Consider the following 24,149-nt stretch of genomic DNA (forward strand, 5'->3'; position numbering starts at 1 on the left):
CCCAGTTGACTCCAAATGGGGGGCACTGTGCCTCTGGAAATCACAACACCCCAACTCTTGGTCTTGTGGGTGCCCTGAGCCATTCCCTGAACATATTGGCTTTCCAAGGGTAGGCTGGTAATTGGAGATGGATTCAGGAGACAAAGGGGTATCATGGAGTATCTAGAAGGCACAGGTGTGACATAACATCCCCTGCAGCTGCCATACGGAGCTGGAGACTCCACGCAACAAAGGGGGTTTCCATGGGGTTTTCTGCTTCCTGAGGGAGGGAGAGATAGCTCTCGTCCTAGGGTACAAATAAAAATGGAACCCTGAAAGACCCTCCATGGGAAGTGTTACCAAGTACACCCCAAAGAGCAATTCCATCGGCCATGTCTATTTGAGGGGAACATGGCAGTAGTAGTGAGGATGGAGCCACAGAAGAGAAACACCCACAAAGCTGATTCCCTGACTCTACTTCTGCCTACCCCCACCCTACCACCTCCAGCCTTCCCCGGTGGACTTTGATCCTTGGAATTCCTTACCAAAGACAATGCTTTCATACTACCACTGACCCTCAACAGTCAGAGAATGTACCTTCCTTGATTTAAATTCTCCCTGAGGACTAGTCTTGGTTCCTCTCTACTGTGTAAGGCTTTGGGGGCTGGGGATAGGGATAGCACAAAAGCACCATCTGCCTGCAGGGGGCGCTAGAGCTTTACAAAGATGGAGGCAAAGGTACCCAAGCAAACTGTCCCTTGGGACCCAAACCTCAGAGCCCTGGATCAGTCCTTGAACTGGACAGTCAACATTCAGCACAGAAGGATGGGAATCTAGTGACCGCTGGCCAGATGAGGCCACAGCCTTTACATAAATGCTCCCCAATGCCCCCTCAGCACCCTGAAAATGAGGCTGAGGCTGGACTCAGTACTGCTGGGTTAGAGGTCCCTAGATGTTAAGCGTTGCCCTGATGCTCAATAATTGCAGCTTCAACTAGGCCCTCTTCCAGACAGCCGGGTCTACTAGTTCAGACTCCATTTCTCTTCAAACATGATGAAGTGTATAGCTCTTGCCATGACGCACATGGACAATGTGGCTGGCCACTGTGGGCACACAGCACTCCTAATCTTGGTTCATGTTGCCTCTCAAGCTGCCGGCCCATCCCTGCTCTCAGTGGCCCTAGAAAGAGTCAAACAGGCTACCTTTGTAGAAGTGGGTGATGGAAGAAGTACCAAGCATTCTTATTCATGTTTCCCTGAGTCCTGGGGTCCATCTGGGGTTCCTGAGTAGTGCAGATGGTTATGTGCTCTGCTGTAAGCCAAAAGGTTGCTGGCTCAAGTCCACCCAGGGGAACCTTAGACGAAGTCCTGGGGATCTACTTTTGCAAAACCAGCTCCTGAAAACCCTGTGGAGCCCAGTTCTATTCTGAAACTCAGGGAACCAATGGAACTTCTATTTTTGGTGTGTGGGGGAGGGATGGCCAGTGGTCAGTATGCTGTGGATTGGAAAGATATCTTGGTTTCTCAGTATTCGTACTTGGTGCCCTCTCCACAGGTTGAGGGTTACTTTGATGGTGACCTTGGCCACTATTGTCACACACCTGTCCCCTTCCTGGGCTTTAAGCTCCTGCTTATGTGTCATGGGGCACCTAGGCAGGCCTGTTCCTGTTGTGCCCAACCTGGGCTAACAAGGGACTTGCCTCCAAGGGGAACAGTACCTGCTGTCTCAGAAGAAGGCCGCCGGAGGGGCTTGCATGGGTCCCGTCCCTCGCGTGAAGGAGGGTGGCAGCTTCCTCTCAGCACCCAGTGTGCTTTGCGCCGTCTGCTGGCCCTTAATTGAACATGACTCTGCCGGAACACTCCTTTGTACCTGCAGAACAGAGAAGCACATACGTGGTCAGCAGCATCAAAGATCAGGTGGCCAGTAGTGAATATCTGCCAACATCTGAACAGACGACTCGGATAACACATCCTTCAGATGAGAACAAGCTTATCCCCTCCAAGCATCACCACCAATGTGGCATGGGCTATTCATAGTCAGTTCTAACTCACAGCAATCCTGTATAGGGTTTCCGAGGAGTGGCTGGTGAGGTCTGAACTGCTGACTTAGTGGTACAAACCGACCTTTTGGACCAGTGCATCATCCTGCAGCACCATACCATATAATGGTATCAGCTGAAGAGTGCAGCATTCTCTGAAAAGTGTTAAGAGAGATACAACAGTCTTCAGAAGTGTATAGCCCTAGATGGAGGATCTGTTGAGAAACAGTAGCTTCACACTTTAGTATTTTTAATAAAGGCTTCTATGACTTTGTAACAATACTATCTTACTTGCCCACATACATGTTTTACTTTGTAACATCAGTTGCATTTCCAAGGCTGTGTTCTTCACCAGAGCAGGCGGCCACATTTTTCTCCTGCTGAGCACATACTAGATGTTTAATAAATGAGCCAGTTCTAGTTGCCTTCAAGTGTCGATCCATTTTGTTGGGAGTCTACCTCTTTTTCTCTGACCCTCCACTTTTCCAAGCATGATGTCCTTCTCTAGGGACTGGTCCTTTTTGACAACATGTCCAAAATACAAGAAATGACGTATTACTCACCATCCTGGCTTCTAAGGAGCATTCTGGCTGTACTTCTTCCAACATAGATTACTTTGTTCTTCTGACAGTCCATGGTACTTTCAATATTCTGAAAGCCACACCATGATTCAAGTGCACTACTTCTTCTCTGGTCTTCTTTATTCATTGTCCAATTTTCACATACATGTGAGGCAACTGGGAAGTGTGGTGGTTCTGAAGGATAAGCACTAGACTGTTAACCACAAGGTCAGTAGTTGGAGCCCACCGGCTGCTCTGACAGGAGGTTTTCTGCTCCTGTAAAGATTTACAGCCTCAGAAACCCTCAACAGGATCTCTATGAGTCAGTATCAACTCGATAGCACTTCACAACAATAACATGAGGTGACTGAAAATACCATGGTTTGGGACAGGCACACTAAATCAATTCCAGGACCTTATTTCTCTGCGATGTGTTCAGTACAACTTGGGCTTCTTCCTTCAGTACCATTGGTTCTTGATCATTTTGGTACCTCCTGAAGTGATTAAATAGCAACCAATTTTGGGGGCACAGTGACTCTGTGGATGCTTTCTGCGTTGTTCAATATTTTGCCCATAGAATCCCTCAACATTGTAAACTGAGGCTTGAAATTCTTCTTCAGTTATTTCAGCTTAAGATATGCTGAGCATGTTCCCTTTTGGTTTTCTAATTCGAAGTTTTGCACACATCATTATAATACTTCACTTTGTCTTCTTGAGCTGCCCTTGGAAACTTTCTGTTCAACTCTTTTATCATTTCTTCCAGCTGCTTTAGCTTCTCTACATTCAAAAGCAAGTTTCAGAGCCTCTTCAGACATCCATTTTGGCCTTTTCTTTCTTTCTTGTCTTTTAATGACCTTTTTCTTTCTTCATGTATGATGTTCTTGATGTTATTCCACAACTCTTCTCGTCTTCGGTCATTAGTGTCTAATTCATCAAATTGTTCCTGGAGTAGTTTCTAAATTCATTCATTAGTGTCGAATGCATCAGATCTGTTGTTTGTATAGTCTCTAAGTTCAGATGAGATACACCCAAGGCCTCTTGAGGACATGTTTTCATTTTCTTTATCTTCAGCCTGAACTTGCTAATAAAGCAATTGAATGGGCTTTTCCACAGTCTACTGGCCTGGTTTTGACTGATGATATGGAGTTTTCCCACCTTCTCTTCCCTCAGATGTAGTCACTTTGATTCTTGTATATTCCATCTAGTGAGACCCACATACATAGTCACAGTTTATGTTGTTGGAAAAGGGTGGTGGTGGTTATGTGCCGTGGAGTCAGTTCTGACTCATAGTGACCCTGTACAGGGTTTCCAAGGCTATAAATCTTTATGGGAGCAGAAAGGCTAATCTTTCTCCCGTGGAACAGCTGGTAGTTTCGAACTGCTGACCTTGCGGTTCGCAGCCCGATTCATAACCGCTATGCTACCAGAGCTCCTTGGAAAAGGGTATTTGCTATGAATAAGCCAGGTTTCACAAAATTCTACCATGCCATCTGTAGCATAATTTCTATCACCAAGGTCTTATTTTTCAACTACTGATCATTCTTCTTTATTTCTAACATTCACATTCTAATCACCAGTAATTTATTAATGATCTTGATTGCATGTTTGATCAATTTCAGACAAAAAAAAAAAAGTTGGTAGAATTCTTCAATTTCATCATCGCTAGCTTTAGTTGTTGTTGTTAAGTGCCATTGAGTTAATTCTGACCCATAGTGACCCTGTATAGGGTTTCCAAGGAGCAGCTGGTGAGCTTAAACCACTGACCTTGCAGTTCAAATGGCTTTGCAGTCCAGTGCATTAACTCACAGCGCCACACCAGGATGCCATGGTTGGTACTTAAAGTTGAATAAGAGTGGTATTAACTGGGTTTTCTTTGTTGTTGTTGTTGTTAAGTGCCGTCGAGTCGGTTTCGACCCATAGCGACCCTGTACAGGGTTTCCGAGGGTGTAAATCTTTACAGGAGTAGAAAGCCTCATCTTTCTCCCGCGGAGCGGCTGGTAGTTTCGAACCGCTGACCTTAAGGTTCACAGCCCGATTCGTAACCACTACGCTATTAGCTTATCACAGGCAGCAGCTTGAAATGTTCTATTTGGTTATGAATGTGACTCCATTCATAGCTCTAATTTGTCCTGTCCAGGACAGTAAACCATATGATTGACTGATTCAAACTGGCCAGTAGCAGTCCATTTCCGCTCACTACTGCCTAGGATAGTGACATTTATGCATTTCATTTCATTTTTGACAACTTCCGATTTTCCTACATTCCTACTTCATACATTCCACATTCCAATTACTAATTGGTACTTACAGCTGTTTCTTCTCATTTTGAGTTGTGCCCCATCAGCAAATGAAGGTCCCCAAACCTTTACTCTGTTTACATCATGAAGGTCAACTCTACTTTGAGGAGGCAGCTCTTCCTCAATCGTATTCTGAGTGCCTTCCAACCTGAAGGGCTCACCTTCCAGCACTAGATCAGATGATAGTCTGCAATTCATTAGGTTTTCAGTGTCTAACCTTTCAGTGTCTAACTGCTTCCCCTTCTTCCTAGTCTGTCTCAAGCTGGCAGCTCAGCTGAACCCTGTCCCCCATGGGGTGACTCTGCTGGTATCTAAAATACAACGAAGTATAGCTTCCAGTAACACAGCACAATGGGACAAACTGACAGATGAATGGTAAGTGGGTCATCTAGACGTGCTTATTCCTGTGGCAATGTGCACACAAAACAGTAGCTGAGTGGAACAAACATTTGGAGACCAGATGAACTGAGTGATACCCAGTTACCACTATCACATGACAGGGACCTGAATAAACAAGAGAAAATGCAGACCCTAACTCAATTCCTTAGAGTCAAGACTGACTGTTTCAGTTGAAATTAGAGGATTCCCTGAGATATCACCCTGAGATAGTCATTAAACCTAGAACTGAAAATAGCCCCTGAGACCATTTTGTAGTGAAATCTCAGACTGACTCACAAAATAAAGGATATCAGAGTGAGAATTATCTTTGTTGTTAAGCACCATCGAGTTGGGTCCGACTCATAGCGACCCTGTAATAGGGTTTCCAAGGAGTAGCTGGTAGGTTTGTAATGCTGACCTAGTGGTTCCCAGTCCAGTGCTGATGCACAGCACCACCCCAGTATGAAAATATTGCTCCATTAAAAAGCCATTTATAGGCAGTCAACAGGTCAGCAATTTTTTCTAAAGGAAAGATGAGAACACATGGGGGCAGGGAGACTAGAGTACTGAAAATGGAACCACCAGAACACAATTTAAGAGAATGCTGATATATTGTGAAAAATGTAACATCTGAATAATTTGTGTAGAAATGCCAAGTGGGAATCTAATTTGCTGTGTAGACTTCCACTGAAAACACAACAAAAAAGAGCACACATGTGTAGGATATATAGATGATAAACAAGCATGTTCTTAGGGGCTTATGTTGTTATTGGTGGGTGCCACTGAGTCAATTTCAACTCATAGGGAGCTAATGTGAAAGAGTAGATGTCCCCGAGGGTTTTCTCTTTATGTAAACTTACTGCCAAGCCTTTCACTCATGGAGCTGAGCATGGATTTGAATCATCAACCTTTCCGTTAGCAGCCCAATCCTGCACGTGCAAACACAGAACCCGGTCTGGTCTAGTGGTCCCATATTGCAGGCGGAAGTACTCAAATGCAAACAGCTACATACAACATGCCTTTAAAACACCCAAAAATGTGTGGCCAGGTGGGAACTGGACTCGTAATCCCATGCTTGGTACCACTGCCATCAGAGGCAAATACAGCAGAATCCCAAGATCTCTGCATTGCTTTCATTGGCATGATCCAGCTACAGAACCCACTTCCCTGATGAGCCTTCGTTTCCAAGATCTACGCTCCCATGAAGCTCTTCAGCACCACATAGTGCACGAGGCAGCCTGGTCACTACCTGTACAGTCATTTCCTTCACAGTTTTCTGAGTCACCACCGAAAGGCAGCCACAGGTCCTAATCACAGAGTACTTGCAGAATCTCAAGTAAGGTCTACAGAATACAACTTCTGCAAGTGGCAGTCTCTGCTGGCAACAGTGGTGTTTAGGAGCAGCTCCCCTGATGAGGGCACCTCCCCTGCCCTGGGCAAGAGTTGTTAGCTCCCCGATGTGGGGGATTGACTGGTTCTCTGAAGTCATGTCTCTGAAGTCTCTATCCCTGCTTGTCAAGACCCTGTGGATCCCAAAAGAGCTATCTGAGCTGGACAGAACGCTGTACTACTAATCACAAAGCCCTGTGCCTGCAGGGCACCTGCTGGGCTCCGGTAGCATGTGATTCAAAGTGCAATAACAAAGGGAGAAGATGGGTAGGCAGGAGAGACTGGTTTCCTGTGCTGTGAGTCACCTTTGCCCCAAGTCAACTGGGGATGCTACAGGTGTGCAGGTTTGAACTACAGAGAGGTTTTGCTTCAAGAAATGGAGAGTGGCCAAGTCCAGTCAATCAAAATAACCAGGGGACTGCTAGAAAGTGTTGCTAAGTGAAGCAGCTCTCACTTTCAGTGGTTCTCTGCACAACAGAACCAAACTCCCTGGCCCTACAGCGTCCTCACTGTCACTATAGTGAAACCTATTGCAGTTACTGTATCAAGTGTTCTCATCAGAGATCTTCCTCTTTCTCACTTTACACCAAGCATGATGTCTGTTCCCAGGGACATCCTCCTGATAACATGCCCAAAGTATGTGAGACAAAGTCTTGCTATCCTTGTTTGTTCTTTTGGTAAGTTCCTGCCCTGAATTCAGATCCCACTGAGGTGGAATTGGTGAGAGTCCATGGCCTTGACATTATCTTCATGACAATGTTTGGTTGGATAGTGAAGGATCAGTGTCTTGCTCTCCGGTGATCTTCCAGAACATTCATTCTATGTGCAGCCTCTCCAGTAGCAGCGGTCCCCTGGGAATGTTAGGTTCTGGAGTCAGGCTGAGGCTATCAGCTTTCTGCCATCATCACATCACCTACCCTAGGTAGGCTGTGTACCCCTGCTCCCGGGTGGGGTGTGGGCAAAAGTGTCATATGTTGACCCTTTTCACTCTTCTAAGAGGGTCATCCCTGGCTGATGGAGCTGTAGTGTTGGAGATGCAGAGGGGTGTTTGCACACATGCACACACCATCCCTGATGCTGGGGGCGAAGCAGCTCAGTCCCTTGACATATGCACAGGACAAGCATTCTGGGACAGCTCCCATTCCAGAGCTCCACACACGGCCTTAGCTGCTTGCCTGCCCTGGTCAGCCTTCCTCTCTCCCTTCCAAACCTCCAAGTGCACTCCCTCCATGATTCCCTCTCACTCCTCTCACAGTTATACCTGAAACGCCACAAGTGAATGAATGACTTTAACAGATAGACATTTGTTCTCTCCTGGATTCCAATTCACAGTGACCCCACACTCAACAGAAGGAAGCACTGCGGGTCATCATCACCATCATCATCATATTCGTTGCTAAGTTGGAGCACACTGTTTTCACCACTGTGTCATATCATCTCCACGGGAGTCTTCCTCTTTTTCACTGACCCTCTACTTCACCACGCATGATGTCCTTCTCCAGAGACTATAAGGAAGGAATTTTATTTTTATTTTTGTATAGAAAAACATAGTCCAGAGTAGCAGGGGCCCCACGTACTGGGCAGGAAACTAATGCGTAGATCATGTCTTTACCTCTCTTCAGAGACTGTCTTCTCATTATTGTGCTATCCCGCTGAATAAAGTGTGTTCTGACTACCTCAGACAGATAAACATCCGTTTTATAAGGACAACCGCTATCTATTCATAGAATCGCATTCTTGGAGCCCAGTTGTTTTTCTTCCTGCTCCCCCTTGATGACTAATGCATCTTGTAGGGTTACAAAGTACCCTTATCCCATACAACTTCCACCTCCTCCTCGCTCACCGAGATTCACTTGGGACTTCACCATTCATTGTTCCAATTGCCGGAAGCTTCCTAGAACAAGTCTCAGAGTGTTTTGTGTTTCATACAGTTCTGTGCACAGTTACAAATTAATCAATAAAGTCCAATTCCATGGTGCAGCACTCGCTCTGGGTGCAGCAGAGGTGTAATTTGCGAGCTCTCTGAAGCTTGGCGCTTCTGGTTAATGTCGGGCAATTAGCCATCCAAGTATGCATTTTCTCTGTTTTTCCATTTCCACTCAGAAAATGGACCTTACGTTTTCTAATTCCCCTTCTTTGATTCATGTGGTTTCATTAATGAAAACAGCCATTTTCATTACAGTGTGATATTTGGAGTGGTAAGATACATCAAGATAAATGGAACAGAATGGAAGACCCTGGAAAAAAACCTCAATTATAATTGAGAGGTTAAAATACTACCAATAAGTGGGGAAAATGGATTTAATGTTTTAGAGCTTGCAAATCACATATAATCTCTGTCACATAGCCTTCTTTTTTTAAAAAAAAAAAAAACAACTTTTACTAAAATGCAAAAACTGTGTCTAACTCACAAGGAGTTCTGGTAGTGTAGTTGTTATGAGTCAGGCTGCTAACCTCAAGTTCAGCAGTTCAAAACTACCAGCTATTCTGCAGGAGAAATATGAGGCTTTCTGCTCCTGTAAAGATTTCCAGCCTCAGAAACCTTATACAGGGTCACTCTGAGTTGGAACCGACTCCACAGTACACCACCACCACCACCACGTCTAACTCATGGGACCATTAAAGAAAAAAAAAAAAGTAGATTTGACCTGTGGATCATAGTTATCTATATGGACAGAAATAAATACCTATCTTACATCCTGTCAGGTGTTGATAGATAGATTGTTGTTGTTATTGTTGTTATGTGCCGTGGAGTCGGTTCCGACTCATAGTGACCCTGCACAAGGTTTCTGCGACTGTAACTCTTTATGGGAGCAGAAAGCCTCATCATATCCATATAAGAAGAAATGTAAGAGAATACATATGTGATATTAGGAGTAAGATTTCTGACATAAGACAAAAAAGTAATCACCAGAAAAGACAGCTACTCGTAACTATATCAAAATACACAACTCTTAATGACAAAAGAATCATAAGATATCAAAATAAGAATCGCATTTCCATTAGTACAGCCAACTAGATACTCTGACAAATGACCACCATGCTCACTCTTATACTAAAACCATCTAGGACTGGGGCTTAAAATATACACGAAAAAAGTTATACTGAGATGTATTGATGCTCTCTTTAGAAAGAAAGAAACATTTAAAAGTCAAACCAAGCAAAAGTAGAAACCTCGACAGGTTGGCTAAGGCTTGGCATGAGATTTCACTTTGAGGGCATGTGGCAGAGCAGACATGCTTGAGTTCCATCTTTTCAGCCTGGTTAGATGCAGGGCACTGGATTCCAAACCCAGTCTTCCCTAGGTGGAGAGTCATGTGTGAGATCCAATCTGCAGAAAGCCGAGACAGTGGGACTGTTGTTAGGTGTCACTGGGTCCATTTCAACTCCGAGTGAGTCTACAACAGAATGAAGCACCCCCCCCTCCCCCCCACACACAGGGCGCCACCCTCAAAATCGGAGCCCAGTATTAAAGCCACTACGTCAATCTGTCTCATTGAGGGTCTTCCTGTTTTTGGCTGACACTCTACTTTATCAAGCATGATGTCCTTCTCCAGGGATTGGTCTCTCCTGACAACAGGTCCAAAGTGAAAAGATGTCTCACCATTCTCACTTGTAAAAAGTGTTCTGGCTGTACTTTTAAGACCAAAAAAATAAGTTAGAAAGCCAGCAAATCCCTGAGGGTGGTGTTCTCAATATATGAGGTAAACTGTAAATAAAAGCATATAGGAAGACCCTCGATAAGTGGGCTCCAACACAGCATGAGCAAGATCGGGCAGTGCTTTGTTCTGTCATGCAGAGCGTTGCTAAGAGCAGGAACTGACATGAAGGCCCCAACAACACTAACACATGCATACACACGTGAGACCTTAAGACACAAATTCTTAACTGAAATCTTATCCCTATATGAAGACAGTGTGTGTTTTCTGTTCATTTCATAACAACAAGACAACCTTCTCATGGGTTTACAACTAAAATCACACCACATGAGCCATCTACTGGGCTCTCTTCAAAAAAAACCCAAAGCTAAGAATTTCATTTGATGTGACCAGAGAATGCTCTCAGATATCAAGCACAAATAAATAAAACAAATCAACACTAGAGATATCCACCTTTAATCCAGGTTTCAAAGTTTCAAAAATATGAACTCCCAGTTCAAAATCACAAAACACACAAGCAAACAAGTGGCTGTGAGAGCTAGTACCTAAAACAAGACCTAGTGGCCTTTGTAAGGGTTGAGCTCTAACTGCAAGGTCGGTAGTTCAAACCCACCAGTTCCAGAGGAAGATGTGGCTGTCTGCTCTCAGAAAGCCTATGCAGGGCTGCTAGGAGTCAGGATTGACTTGATGGCAATGCGGCTTTGGTCCATTAAACAGAGTTGGACATACATAGACCTTACATATTGGCACCGGTGCTGGTGGTGGACCATGGGGTCAGTCCTGACTCATAACGACCCTGTGTAGGATTTCTGAAGCAGTATGTCTTTATGGGAGCAGAAAGCCTCATCTTTCTCCTGCAGAGCAGCTGAAAGTTTTGAACTACCGACCTTGTAATTAACTGCCCAACTCGCAACCCTCTATATGCTGCCAGGGCTCCTTTCTAGTGGCGTTATCAGACTAAAAATACTAAGTGTGTCTAAAATAAAGATCGAAAATACGAGTAAGGAGCAAGAGATATAAAAATGGCCAAACTACATGGAAAAATAATGAAGTAACTGGAGACCAAACACACAATTAACAACTGAAATTTAAAACTCCGTAGAACAGTGAAGCCTAGGGAGCCAATTAAGATTCCACTGAAATAGTTCAGGGACTTCTGACCACGATGCTACAACAACAAAACAGATTTACGGCCCTTTCTCTCCACAAAGAAATGGACAAAGTTCTGGAATGATGGTGCTGAGGACATTGGACATCAAGTAATGAAGGCCAATGACCTCAGAAGAAGAAGACATGAAGTGGACCTTACAAATGTCTCATTGACTGGCGAAGAAACTTCCCTGTAAACACAGAAACGAGGAAGTCAGCGAAAGCCCAGCAGACTCCTGAGTTAGGGCGAGCCTGGTGGGAGTCTGTGGAGGTCCAGGTGGGTGGATCTCATGAAGCAAAGTCGCAGAGTGTAGACAAATCACAGGGACAGAAGACTGGAGATCGACAGCAGGTTCCACAGTCTTCAGAACCAGCCGAAGAACTGGAGGAAATTCAGTAATGATGCTAAGAGGAATTTGCCTCAATAGTAGAGGGAATTATTTCAAGACTAGACGCGGCTACGGTTCTAACAATTAAAAGAAAGACTTAAAACTGTTCCTAAGTAATTGAACCATGAGCTAGGACAAAACTCAAGGATATTCCCAGTATTCAAAGGCTACAAGCCATAATATGGAATTCAGTAAAAACTTACCAGGCATGCAGAGAAGCAGAAAACACAACACGAACATTTACGGAACAATCAACCCAATGACAAGAGACCTAACAGTGCAGTAGGAAATTCACTGGATTGCTGACGAAAAGGTAGCAGTTCAAACCCACCAGCCCCTGTTAAGATTTAGTCTTGGAAATCCTCAGACGGTCTCTATGAGTCGAAATTAACTCAATTGCAGTGGGCTTGGGGATTTTTTTGGTACCCAAGGACAGAAACATCCATTCTTTCAAGCGCACATGGAACATTGGGCAAATGAGCCACACGTGAGACTGAAAGGCTCAATAAATTGTAAAAGAGTCAAGACACACAAAGGATGATTTGAACACAATGAAATTAAATTAGAAAATCAATTAACAGAAAGATTGAGCCCTGGTGTGGTGCTGTAGGATAAGCACGGAACTGCTAACCACAAGTTCAATAGTTCAAACCCACCAGTCACTCTCAGAAACCCTATACAGGGTCGCTATGAGTTGGAACTGGCTCGGCGGTACACAATAATAACAACAGAAAGGTGTATAAAGACTCCACACCTGTTGGGAAACTAGTAATACATTTCTAAATAAACCGTAGTCAAAGAAGAAATCAAAAGAGGAGTAAGAAAGCATTTTTGTTCTGGAAGAATGGGAACACTCTATGCATTAAATGTTGTTGTTCAGTGCCGTCGAGTTGGGTCTGACTCATAGCGATTCTGTATAGGGTTTCCAAGGAGCAGCTGGTAAGTTTGAACCGCTGACCTTGTGGTTCAAACCAATCTTACAGTTCAGTGCTTTATCCTACAGCCCCACACCAGGACTCTAGCTAAATCAATACTCCGTGGAAAATTTACAGCACTAAATGTTCATCTTAATAAAGAAGAAAGAGTTCAAGTTAGCTACCTCAGTATTTTCCTTAAGAAACTTGGACAGGGAAGAAGAGATATAAAAGATCAAGGTAGAATCAGCGGTACAATTACTTTGGAAAATAGCTCAGCAACGTCTTAAAAAGCTCATCATATGGAGACCTTACAGCGCAACCCATGCTCCCAGGCTTTACTCTATAGAGAAAATACAGCTTGCGGCCTTATAAAACCGGAGACCAACCAAATGTGCAACAATACGAGTGTGTGCAACGCAACTGTTGTATCTACATCCAGTGGGGTACCATGGTTGTTAGGTGCCGTCGGTCAGTTTCCAACTCATAGTAACAGTAGAACCGCTTCATTGTGTTCCTGCATGGGAACAAATCACCAGGTCTTTCTTTCTCCTGAAACTGCTGAGTGGCTTCCAACCATAAACCTTTGAGTTAGCAGCTGAGCACTGAGCGGTTCTGTCACCCATGGTCCTTAATAGAAGACTATTCGACAACAGTAACAAGAAAGAACAACTGATGCAAACCACCACATAACTGAATCTAGAACTAACCATGCTGAGAGAAAGACGCTGAGCAAAACAGAACATCTAAGGCATCATTCCATTTCTAGAATGTACTAGAAAACACAAACCAATCCATAGCGACAGAAATCCGATCCATAGTTTTGTGGAAGTGGGAGGGTGTTGGGGAGGAATTACAAAGGTTCACCTGGAAACTTTGGTAGCCATGGCTGTTCTTTAACTTGAGTGCGCTGTTGATTTCACAGGTGAATGCATTTGTCACAAAGTCTCCAGTTATACACTTTCAATGTTGTTGTTAAGTCCCATCGAGTTGCTTCCAACTCATAGTGATCCTGCATAGGGTTTCTGAGGAGCGGCTGGTGAGCTTGAACCATTGACTCTGCAGTTCAACTGACCTTTCGGTTTTGCGGTTATCCTCCAGTGCCACAAGCAGGATTCCATACTCTCAATATGTACAATATATTAGTTAGTTCGTTCTATATGAATAAAGCTATTCAAAAAACCTCTGTTGATGGAGAGAAATTAATTCCACTTAAAAGAAGTTTCCAAACAAAGAATCTGAATTATAGCACAGACAAAGGAAGCTTGTGAAAATGAAGAGAGGCATGTGAAATTTACAGTGGGAAGGTTTAAAATACATTGTTTCAGTGTTCCCAAAAGAGCCTAGGAGAGAGTCAGTATTTGAAGTAAGGTGGCTGAATTTTTTTCAGATAGAAATCAGTGCACAGATCATGAAAGCCCAAGGAACTCCCTAATGGAATAAACAAATAGCATACACCACATACATCAAAGTAAAACTGTTAGAACACCAAAGATTAAAAGAAGATCTTAAAAGTACCCAGAGACAAAGCGCCTTCAAAGAACAGAAAAGTAGACAAACAGCTGACTTAACCATCACAAAACCGAAACTAAAAGCTCATGAACAGCAGCTTTGATGTGCAAAGAGAAAATAAGAGTCAACTTAAAATTGTGGACCCAGGAAAAACATTTTCCAGCCACATGAAACAAATCCATCCATTTTCAGGCTAATAGAAATGGAAATTTTTCCTCTCTAAAGGAAATTCAAAAGAAGATGTTTCAGACAGAAGAAAATGATCCCAGCAAGAAGATCCAACATTCAAAAACAGTGAAGAGGAAAGGTTTGAGCAATTATGTGGGTAAATAGAAATAAATGGATATTTTTTTTTATTTAAATGAGAGACAGGGGAAAGATACTGCAATACATATAGTAGGAAAAGAATATTTGCAAATCTGGGATATATAAAGAACCCTTCAAATTATATCACTTGAGTGGAAAAAATATTAAAAACCTGATAATAAATATTAATAAGGATATGAGGAAAGGCTGAATTCCCACTCATAGGTGGAGAGTGATTTGTTCATATCCTGGTATAGCAGCACTGCTGGGATAGTACTGGACTGCTAACCACAAAGTCAGTGGTTCAAAACCACCTGTTGCTCCTTGGAAATGCTATACAGGGTCGCTATGAGTCAGAACTGATACATGGTACTTAACAACAACAACAGCCAAGTTGAAAATGTGATTACGTTTTTACAAGTCAACCATTCCACTTTTAGGTATAAAATAACTAAATGATACACTGTGACTTAAGATGCTAGATCCTGAAGACATTGTGGGTTGTGTCTTGTATTTTTCTAGGATTGCTCAGTCTGCAGGAAAGGGAGTTTCCCCATCACATAGAACCGCCATCGGATGCACTAGGATCTGGGCACATTGTTGTCGTTGGATACCACCGAGCTGATTCAGACTCAGAAGTATCCCATGTTGACTGAGTAGAACTACCGCATAGGGCTTTCTAGGCGATCATCTTCAGGGGGGCACACTGTCAGGTTTTTCTCCTGTGGGACCGCTGGTGGGTTTAAACATCCCATCTTTCTTTTGACAGCTGAATGCGTAGCCATTGTGCCAGTGGGGCTCCCTCTGGACACACTGGGGTGTGTATTGGGGAATGGGGAGAGGTGATGGCAGAGTAGGAGGTGCCTGGTGTGAGGTTGGGGCAGAAAGCAAGAGTTTACTTTTCATCTTGTAGGCAGTGGCTTTTTAAGCAAAACCTTGTAGGGTTTGAAGGCAGAGGGAACACAATGGAAGTGTATTCCAATCCATGCGCATTGGTGTTTGTTGTGAGAAGAGACACGTGTCTGTATATCTCAGCACTGAGTCTGGAAGGACACACACCTGGATGTGAACAATGTTTGTCTCCCGCTGGTTAGACTATAAGGGATATTTTTATAGTCTCCTCTCTACTCTGAATTTTTTCCTGCAAAGGACAAGCATTGCTCACAAAATTAGAAAAGCAATAAAAACTGTAAATAATTAACACTCTCTTTCTTCAGGCCTAGATTTTCAAAGCAACTCTTTCCAAGGTTTGCTGGATTCCTGGCCTTAAAAAGGCACCATTGATGAACATGGTTGGTGGGGCTATGCCAGGTGGTCAGATAGTGAAACAAATTCGGTTCTTCAACCGTGCAGCTCTAGACCTAGCTAAACAGAAGCCCTTATTCTGCAACACAGAGACGTCTTTTAAAGTCTCGCTTTAAGTTCTTCTTGGGGTTGAGTTAAATCACCCGTTGTAGTTCCTGAACCTGCGGACACATGTGGAAATGATCAAAGCAGCCACATACCCTACCTTTCGGAGTTGATCCGCAGTTTTTTCTGCCTGCTGCTCCCACGAGCCATCTTTGCCCTCCTACCAGGTGGCCTTCTCTTCTGCTCAGGCACCCAGTCCTGGGACGTCGTTCCTGGGGCTACTGGGCAGGAGGGCTGAAAACAGCAGGTATGTTGGCATCATATTGCCATGTGGTAGAGACAATTCAGAAGGGCTCTGTGAGGGTTAAGGCTGTAGATGAACTTGACTTTTTCCCACTGGTTTTGCTTCTCCAGAGAACCCAGCCTAATGCAGGCCCTCTCTCCACAGACAGGGAAACCGAGGCACAGCAATGCAGCACTGCCATCCGGCCTGAGTCCCAGAGGGCTCTGGCCAGGAAGCTGCAGAGCATTCCTGGGTGGAACCTTCTGGAACTCTGCCTGGACTGGATCCACAGAGGGAAGACCAGACCTTTGGTAGCAACTGAAGATCCAGGGAACACCACGGCTAACTCCTTTCCTCCTCCTACTTGACCTACCCGGGTACCCACGCCTGATTCCTAGCTGCCTCTTGCAAGAAGGAAGACCAGAATGGGCACTGAGGCCTCCCTCTCTGTCCTACACATCCTATTAATCTACCACCAACTGGATGGAGAAAACAGTAGCCACACACACAGGTTTTGCCTGGGAGACGAGGGGTAGCCTGCAGGGCCCCGACTCCAGATCCTTGTTCAGTAGGGTTTGTTTAGAACTGAGCCTCAACTCTAAAATCCAGATGCATGGATTCCTCAAGACGGGACTCTGAGTTTGTCAATTCGAGCACCCACCGAATTTCCCTTTTGGGCTCTGCTCCCAGAAACCTCTGAAGCATGTTTGGGTCCCAGCATAGTAATTACTTTTCCAGACTCCCCCATACAATGAATCTTTCTTTTGTAAAAGATGGTAGTTACCTTGTGTCTATCTCTCAAGAAGTCTCTAGCTTATCATCTTAGAGTGCCCAGATTCCACCCTTGGGCGGTGTTTTATTCCCTATTTTGCCTCTGTTACCAGGAAGCTCAAAGTACTGAGTCTAGTTATAAAAAAATTCTCACCCAGACTTTGGACACAATAGTTCTGTCCTTTGAAACTTAATCTTTTACGTGTTTCTTCTTCTAGCTTGGTTCTACTTTCTTACTTGCTGAACATACAGCTGCTCAAATACCCCCCTGGATGCTATTCCTTGATTGCAGGTACTACTTGGGTATCCCACACTCTCTCCCATTACCAGCCCTGCCTGGCTAAGCTAGAACGCTCAATCCCAGGGCTCTGGGAACAAATGGCCTTACCTTAGATGTTGGCACAGACGGTGGGTCTCCCCGGCTGATCCCTGTCCGTCCTTCTGGACCCTCGTCCTGGGGGCTGCTTCTGACAAGATGCAGAAACGAGTACACAGAAGAGGTCTCCTTCTGCTCCGCTGGAAGAGGGAGGCTTCGGCTCAAGCAACACCATGTCAGCCGTGGCTCAGTCCCCAGCGAGGGGAAGGCTCCCTTGGTCCCCAAACTCCTGGGGTTCCCTGAGTGGAGAGGCAAGGCCAGCTTGGGCCAGGCAGGGGGCTGTGTGATGGCCGAAAAGAAGGAGCCAGACTGGAAGGGACAGCTAGCACTGAGCCTGTTGAGTGACCTCGAGGAAGGGGCATCGAGGACTTTCTCCCTGACAGGTGGCCAAGGATTAGGGGCAACTCCTGGGGGCCTGGACGTGCTACCCAAACAGAGAGGGTGAACAGTGGGGGTCTCCACCTCTGTGTTCCGAGCCAAGCAGGAGCCAAGTGTAGAGGTGGATATGAAAACGGCTGGGTTCCGGGACGTTGGGGGGCTTGTTTGCAGACTGTCCTCATCCTCCTCTCTGGCCTGTGTCCCTTCTACCTCATCCCGTACCTCAGGGATGCTGTCTGTCTCTCCTGAGACCCTGACTGAGGCTGGCCCAGGGCACCGAGGCATGCTCCTCCCTGACCCCACAGAGGGAACCTGTTCCTCAGGCCACCTTCTCCAGCAGAGAGGGCCCCGACCCTGTTCACATCCCTTCGAGGCCTGTGGCTCAGAGGGGGTCTCTCCCTGAGGTAGCCTTAGGAGGTACTTTGGGGTGAAGGTATTGTCTGGGGCTTGGGAGTGAGGCCCAGGGGGCACAGCTGCAGGATGCAATGGGCGCTCCTTGTCCCTGGGCCCAGCCTGTCTCAGGACAGCTGAAGAAGCAGCAGATGAGGTTCCATTGTGGTTCCCACGGTCCATGCAGTCAGCACTAGAAGGCAGCTCTCCCTGTCTCTCCACAAGGTCACTGTCCCCGGCTGACGGAGAGGAAGCCTGTACAGGATCCTCAGGGGTCTTTTCTCTGTTACCTCCCGCTCCTGGACGTTTCAGCTGGCCCTGGTCCCCGAGCCCGTCCACTTTTAGCTTCTTCCTCTCTGAGGGGAGCCTGTTCCCTGTGGCTTGGGCCTGCCCAGGGCCAGTGATGGCCAGCCTTGGAGTGTTCCACAGGTGGGCTCCCTTCTCTCCCCTATCACTGCAACCAGGGTCTCCTCCATTCAGGGGGTCAGACCCCAGAGACAGGTCACCCGCTGGCTCCACCCTCCCATTTGGAGGAACTTGAGGGGTCTTAAGGTCCAGAGAGGGAGCGTCTCTGCAACTGAGGTTGGGGGGCTTCACAGCCCCCTTCCCCTCCTGCTCATCACTGCATTCTGGCCTGGACTTGGGGGGCTCAGCCACCAAGGAGAATTCTGGGGCTGCCTGGTCGCCTCCTCGGGGCTCTGACTCAGACCCAGAAGACATGGTTGCAGGAGGGAGAATGTCCCCAAAGACAGGGGTCCTCTCTTCCCCACACACAGGGGTCTTGACATCCCCACTGACAGGGGTCCTTGTGACTCCAGCCCGCTTGGCCTCTGTCTGGGGAGATGCAGCTACTCTCATCTGGTCTTTCTGGTAGATTCTCTTAAACGTCTCGTCCCTATATACCCGCCACTTCTCCTGAGAAAACATCTTCAGCCTGCGCTGGTCACCTCTCTTCCTGGACCCCCTGCCCCTACTGACTGTACCCTCTATGGCAGTGGTCTTCGGGGGGTCCTCTGCAAGGACCAGACTCTCCCCACAGGGAGTACCAGCCAGGTCCTCCACAGCAGTCTGCCGGACCAAAGCCCGGGGGTGACTGCTAGGCATGGCAGGCCAGCTGCCGCCCAGCTGGGCAGGGGCAGGCCTGGGGCTCAGTGGCCTCTGTCTCCGAAGGCACGTCTCCTTGGGGTCCGGCTCCCATTCCTGCCACGTCCGGGTGCTCTCGACAAAGGGTAGCGAATTGCTTCTGGTGACAGACACACACTCCATAGTGGTGCGGAACTGGGTGGACACAGAATGAAAGGAGAGGGGCCGGGTCTTGTCTGGCGGGGTGCAGGTGGAGCCGGCCCAGCCCATGGTGGCCTGCCGCCTGCGGCCGGGCTCCAGAGCCCGCATGTCGAAGTGGAAGGAGTCCTTGTAGGTATAGGGCATGGGGAGGTCGATGCTGCCCTGCTTGGAGAGCACCGTTTTGCGGGGCCGCACCGTGTCCAGTTGCGGGTCGTCCACCACGGCCTGGTTGTGTGAAATGAGCCGCGCAATGCGCTCCTCCAGCCATCTCTTCTCCAGTTCCTGCGTGTCCTGTCGCTCCCCGGGCCCTGGGCCTCCCTCCCCGTCGGCGCTGCGCTCAGAGAGGCTGCGCAGGGGGCTGGCGGGCACCGTTGGCTGCTCGGAACTGTCCGAGCGGGACAGGTAGCCAGAGTCCGAGCTCTCACACTTTCGAAGCCGACCCTCGGAGGAGCCCTTGGTATCCCAAGCCTTCTCCCAGGATGTGGCCAGCTGCCGCTGCAGAGAACACAGCTTGCTGGCTGCGGGAGACTTCTGCCTAGTATCCGGTGGGGCCTCCCCATCAGCCAATGAGAGCCCCCCACAGGCAGCAGTTTCCGGCTTGGCGTCCAGGCTCTCGGAGGGTCCTTCATCTCCCCTGTGGCTCCGGCTGGTTCCACTGTTGTCCACTCCGGGGGGCTCTCCGGCCCTGTCCGCCTCATCTAGGAGGTTGCTGCCACCCCCATCAGACTCAGAGGAGCGGCGTGAGTTGTTGAGGTGTGTCTGGGTACGTCTGTGCTTGTACAGGTTGCTCTGGGTCTTGAAGGCGATACCGCAGGTGTCACAGGGGAAGGGCCGTTCACCTGTGTGTGACCGGATGTGCTTCTCCAACACGCTGGGTTTCAGGCAGTCCCGGCCGCAGTGTGGGCACAGGTACCTACCTGTGCTCCGCACCTTGCTGGGGCTGCCCAGTGAGGGGCTCGGGCCCGGTGATAGCAAAGGCAGAGCACTGACAAGATTCACGGTCAGCATGGGGGTGGACGGCTTCCCCAGTGGGGTGGACCCGGGCCCTTCAGGCTGCAGCAGGGGGCTGAGGATGAAGGGCAGGCTGGCCCCCTCCAGGCCACCAGGCACCAGGGCTGGACGCAGCTTTGGGCCCCCTGGAGGCACCACGTGGTACAGGGAGATGGGGAGGAGCATGGTAGGGGCCAGGCCCTGCTCTGAGGGCAACAAGACAGGGCCCAGGGTCAGGCGAGGGGACCCCTGCCTGCCGGGGGCCGCAGGGAGACCTTGAGCAGGCTGGTCCCTGGTGGGTGGGCCTCCATCCCACATTGTCCAGCGACCTGCGGGCAACAAGCAAACACTACCATGCAGTAAACTCTAGCTGCCCCATTGAAGCTTGATAGCAGTCCTCACCCCCAACAGCCCTAGCTCTTTCCACAGGTTAGAAAGTGGAAACTGAGGCACAGAGCACTGGAGCAGCTGGGATCTGAACCCCAATCTGTCTGACCCCTGCCTCCCAGTTGACACACCCAAGGGGACTCAATCTTGCTGTACACTGGGTGCTGGGTGCTCATCATGGGGTCCTGGGCAGAGGGGACACCCCAAAACTGTGCTGACATCATGAGAAAGCAAGTTGTGTTGCTTGTCAGGGGCCTCGAGGTCCTGAAGATTCTGTGCACTTGGGCAAAGTCCCTTTCATTCTTTGGGACTCAGTTTCCAATCTGTGAAATGGGCGGGGAAGCACTCTAGTATTCGGAGCCTCACCACTGATAGGGAGCCAGAGTTAGCAAATGGAAACACAGGACTCCCGGTTACAGTGGGATTTCAGGGACACAATGAATAACTTTTAAAATATGAGTGTGGCCCAAAAAAGGAATTCTGGCAGTAGAATCAGGATTACATTACCCAATAAGCAGGTTATCCAGTCTAACTTTTGCTACATTCACCCACCAAGAAATGAGTCCAGAGTGAGCAGTTAATGGACTTTGTTGTTGTTGCTAAGTGCCGTCAAGTCGGTTCCGACCCATAGCGACCCTGTACAGGGTTTCCGAGGCTGTAAATCTTTACGGGAGCAGAACGCCTCATCTTCTCCCGCGGAGCAGCTGGTAGTTTCGAACTGCTGGCCTTAAGGTTCGCAGCCCGATTCGTAACCACTACGCTACCAGAGCTCCTTAGTTAATGGACTAGGATGGATTATTTTGTTGTGGTGGTCAAAATGCCGTCAAGCGGGTTCAAACTCCTAGTGACCCTGTATAGGGTTTCTGAGGAGCAGCTGGTAGGTTTGAACCCCCAACCATCAGCAGTGTAATGCTGATCCACAGTGTCAAAAGTCCCATTTTAAAAGCAGCTACATCACTGACAGCTAAGATGCACACCTTCCCCCGTCCCAAAGAAGCTCAAACCCACTACCACCAAGTTGATTCCAACTCATAGCAACCTGTACAGGATAGGAGAGAGATGTGCCTTAGGACTTCCGAGACTGTCCATCTCCATGGGAGCAGACAGACATCTGCCTCCAGGGGCAGCGGGCAGGTTTGAACCACCGACCGTTTGGTTAGCAGTACAGTGTTTAGTCTGCTTCAGCACCAGTGCTCCTTCAACCACACGTACGTATTGTATGTACAGCTCTATCTGAATGTGTGGATAAACAGAGACAGGACACCACAGATTAATGGTGGTCGGTGGTGGTGGTGAGCCGTGGAGTCTGTTCTGACTCATAGCGACCCTGCATAGGGTTTCCAAGGCTGTAAATCTTTAGGGGAACAGAAAGCCTCATCTTTGTCCTGCAGAACTGCTGGTAGTTTCGAACTGCTGACCTTGAGGTTCGCAGCCCGACTCGTAACCACTACGCTACCAGAGCTCCTTTGGCACCATCACATTCCTTCATCTGGTATGATGGTTATGCACTTAGCTCCGAAACGAAAGGCTGATGATTTCAATCCATGCAGCACAACGTGAGACAAAGACTTAAGGATTTTCTCCTATAAAGACAACGGACGACCTAGAAAACTGTATGGGGCAGTTCTACTCTGTCACATAAGGTGTCTAGAAGTTGGAATCACCTTGACAGTACCCAACAACAGAACCCAAATATTGCATGAGAATAGTAATTGTTGTTAAGTGCCACCACGTCAGTTCCAACTCAAAATGATCCTGTATAGGGTTTCCAAGGAGCAGCTGGTGGGTTTGAACTGCTGACCCTGTGGTTCACAGCCCAGTGCTGATCCTACAGTGCCACATCAGGAGTCTAGAATAGTCTTTAGTATATCTCAAACTTTGTATGGGTTATACTAATACTAAAAAAAGAATTCCTTGTTGATCTAGATCAGCTAGATCTAGATCCAATGGAGCTGAGTGGCCTATAGTTCATCTGGCATCTGAGCCAGGAGAGGAAAATGCCTCCAACCTCAGGATCTACTTAGTTCCCTCCTCAAAGGGGAGCCTTCCATGCCCCTTGAGCTCCAATTGAGGTTCCCTCTGACCCTGGAGGTATGGGAGAGCAAGAGCGGCCCAGCCATGTCTTCAAACTGTGGAGGGAAAGCCAGGTACAACAGCTGGCTAGATCCATGGCTGCAAGAACAGAAGTTCCAGGTACACAGCCAAGTGATGCCCACGTTTCACCCACCGTCCAGCTTACCTCCTGGAAACAAAAGTTAGATCTCCAAATTCCAGCCTGGAGCAGTGACGGTGTCCAAGCAGGCTGTGCCAGAACCAGCTGCAGGCTGGAGCCAGCTCCCACAGCCTAGCTTTGGCTCCAGAACGGTGATTGTCAAATGTTCAGGAGTTTTGCAAGCTGGCTGCTAAACAACAAAAACAAAAACCCTCTCAGGAATTGATTCTGATTTATAGAGACGACATAGGACACAGGAGAACTGAGACATAGGGTTTGCAAGGCTGCCATCTTTACAAAACAGACTGCCACACTTCCCTCCCAGAGAATGCTGGTGGATTGAATCCCTCCACTTTTCAGTTCGCAGAGGAGCACTTAACCACTGTGCCACCAGGGCTCCTCTGTTAAATACAATCGTCATTACGAGTTAAATTACCAAAGCTTACAATTAAGCTTTTTTTTAAAAAAAAAAAAAAAGCAAAGGAACTAAACACTCACAATTTACTACTTTCTCAGTCTTTTATTATATCTTCTATTCTATCTTAACGTAGTGGTTACAAATCAGACTGTTAACCTCAGGGTCAGCAGTTCGAAACTACCAGCTGTTCCACAGGAAAAAGATGAGGCTTTCTGCTCCTGTAAAGATTTAGAGCCTCGGAAACCCTGCACTGGGTTGCTATGAGTCAGAACCGACTCCACAGCACATGACAACAACTATAACAATATCTTAATCACTGCCAATATGCCTGAGATTACCAATGTGGATTGTCCCTGCAAGGCAGAAGCACTCTGTCATAGTATGAGATATGCAATCTCTTCCCAACTTTCTATTCAGCATAGCTTGAAACTGGTCACAGTAGGAGCTTTTACAGCATTTACAGAAATGAGTGGATGGTACAAATTCAGATTTTATTTTATTTTTTTTACCCAGTTTGTCAGTTTGTCGTTCTGTGGTGACTTCTATGTTGCTGTGATACTGAGAGCTATGCCACCAGTATTCCAAATAGCAGCAGGACCACCAACAGTAGACAGGTTTCAGTGGAGCTTCCAGACCTAGACAGACTAGGAAGAAGGACATGGTGCTCTACTGAAAACCCTGTCCATTGAAACCCTCATGAATAGAGCATCGTCTGATACAATGCTGGAAGACGGCATCAA

General features: G+C 47.2%; 1 protein-coding gene across 1 annotated transcript; it reads right to left on the bottom strand.

Moving 5' to 3' along the window:
* Positions 1 to 1,704: 1,704 nt before the first annotated feature.
* On the bottom strand, positions 1,705 to 20,710 carry ZNF831 (zinc finger protein 831). The gene is made up of 2 exons (XM_006839302.1): positions 17,363 to 20,710; positions 1,705 to 1,848 (listed from the first exon to the last, which is right to left on the bottom strand). Exons 1-2 carry the CDS (start codon positions 20,708 to 20,710, stop codon positions 1,705 to 1,707), a joined length of 3,492 nt encoding a protein of 1,163 aa, XP_006839365.1.
* Between the last annotated feature and the right edge of the window lie 3,439 nt (positions 20,711 to 24,149).

This window comes from Chrysochloris asiatica, unplaced genomic scaffold, assembly GCF_000296735.1.
Source record: "Chrysochloris asiatica unplaced genomic scaffold, ChrAsi1.0 scaffold00023, whole genome shotgun sequence".
NCBI lineage: Eukaryota > Metazoa > Chordata > Mammalia > Afrosoricida > Chrysochloridae > Chrysochloris > Chrysochloris asiatica.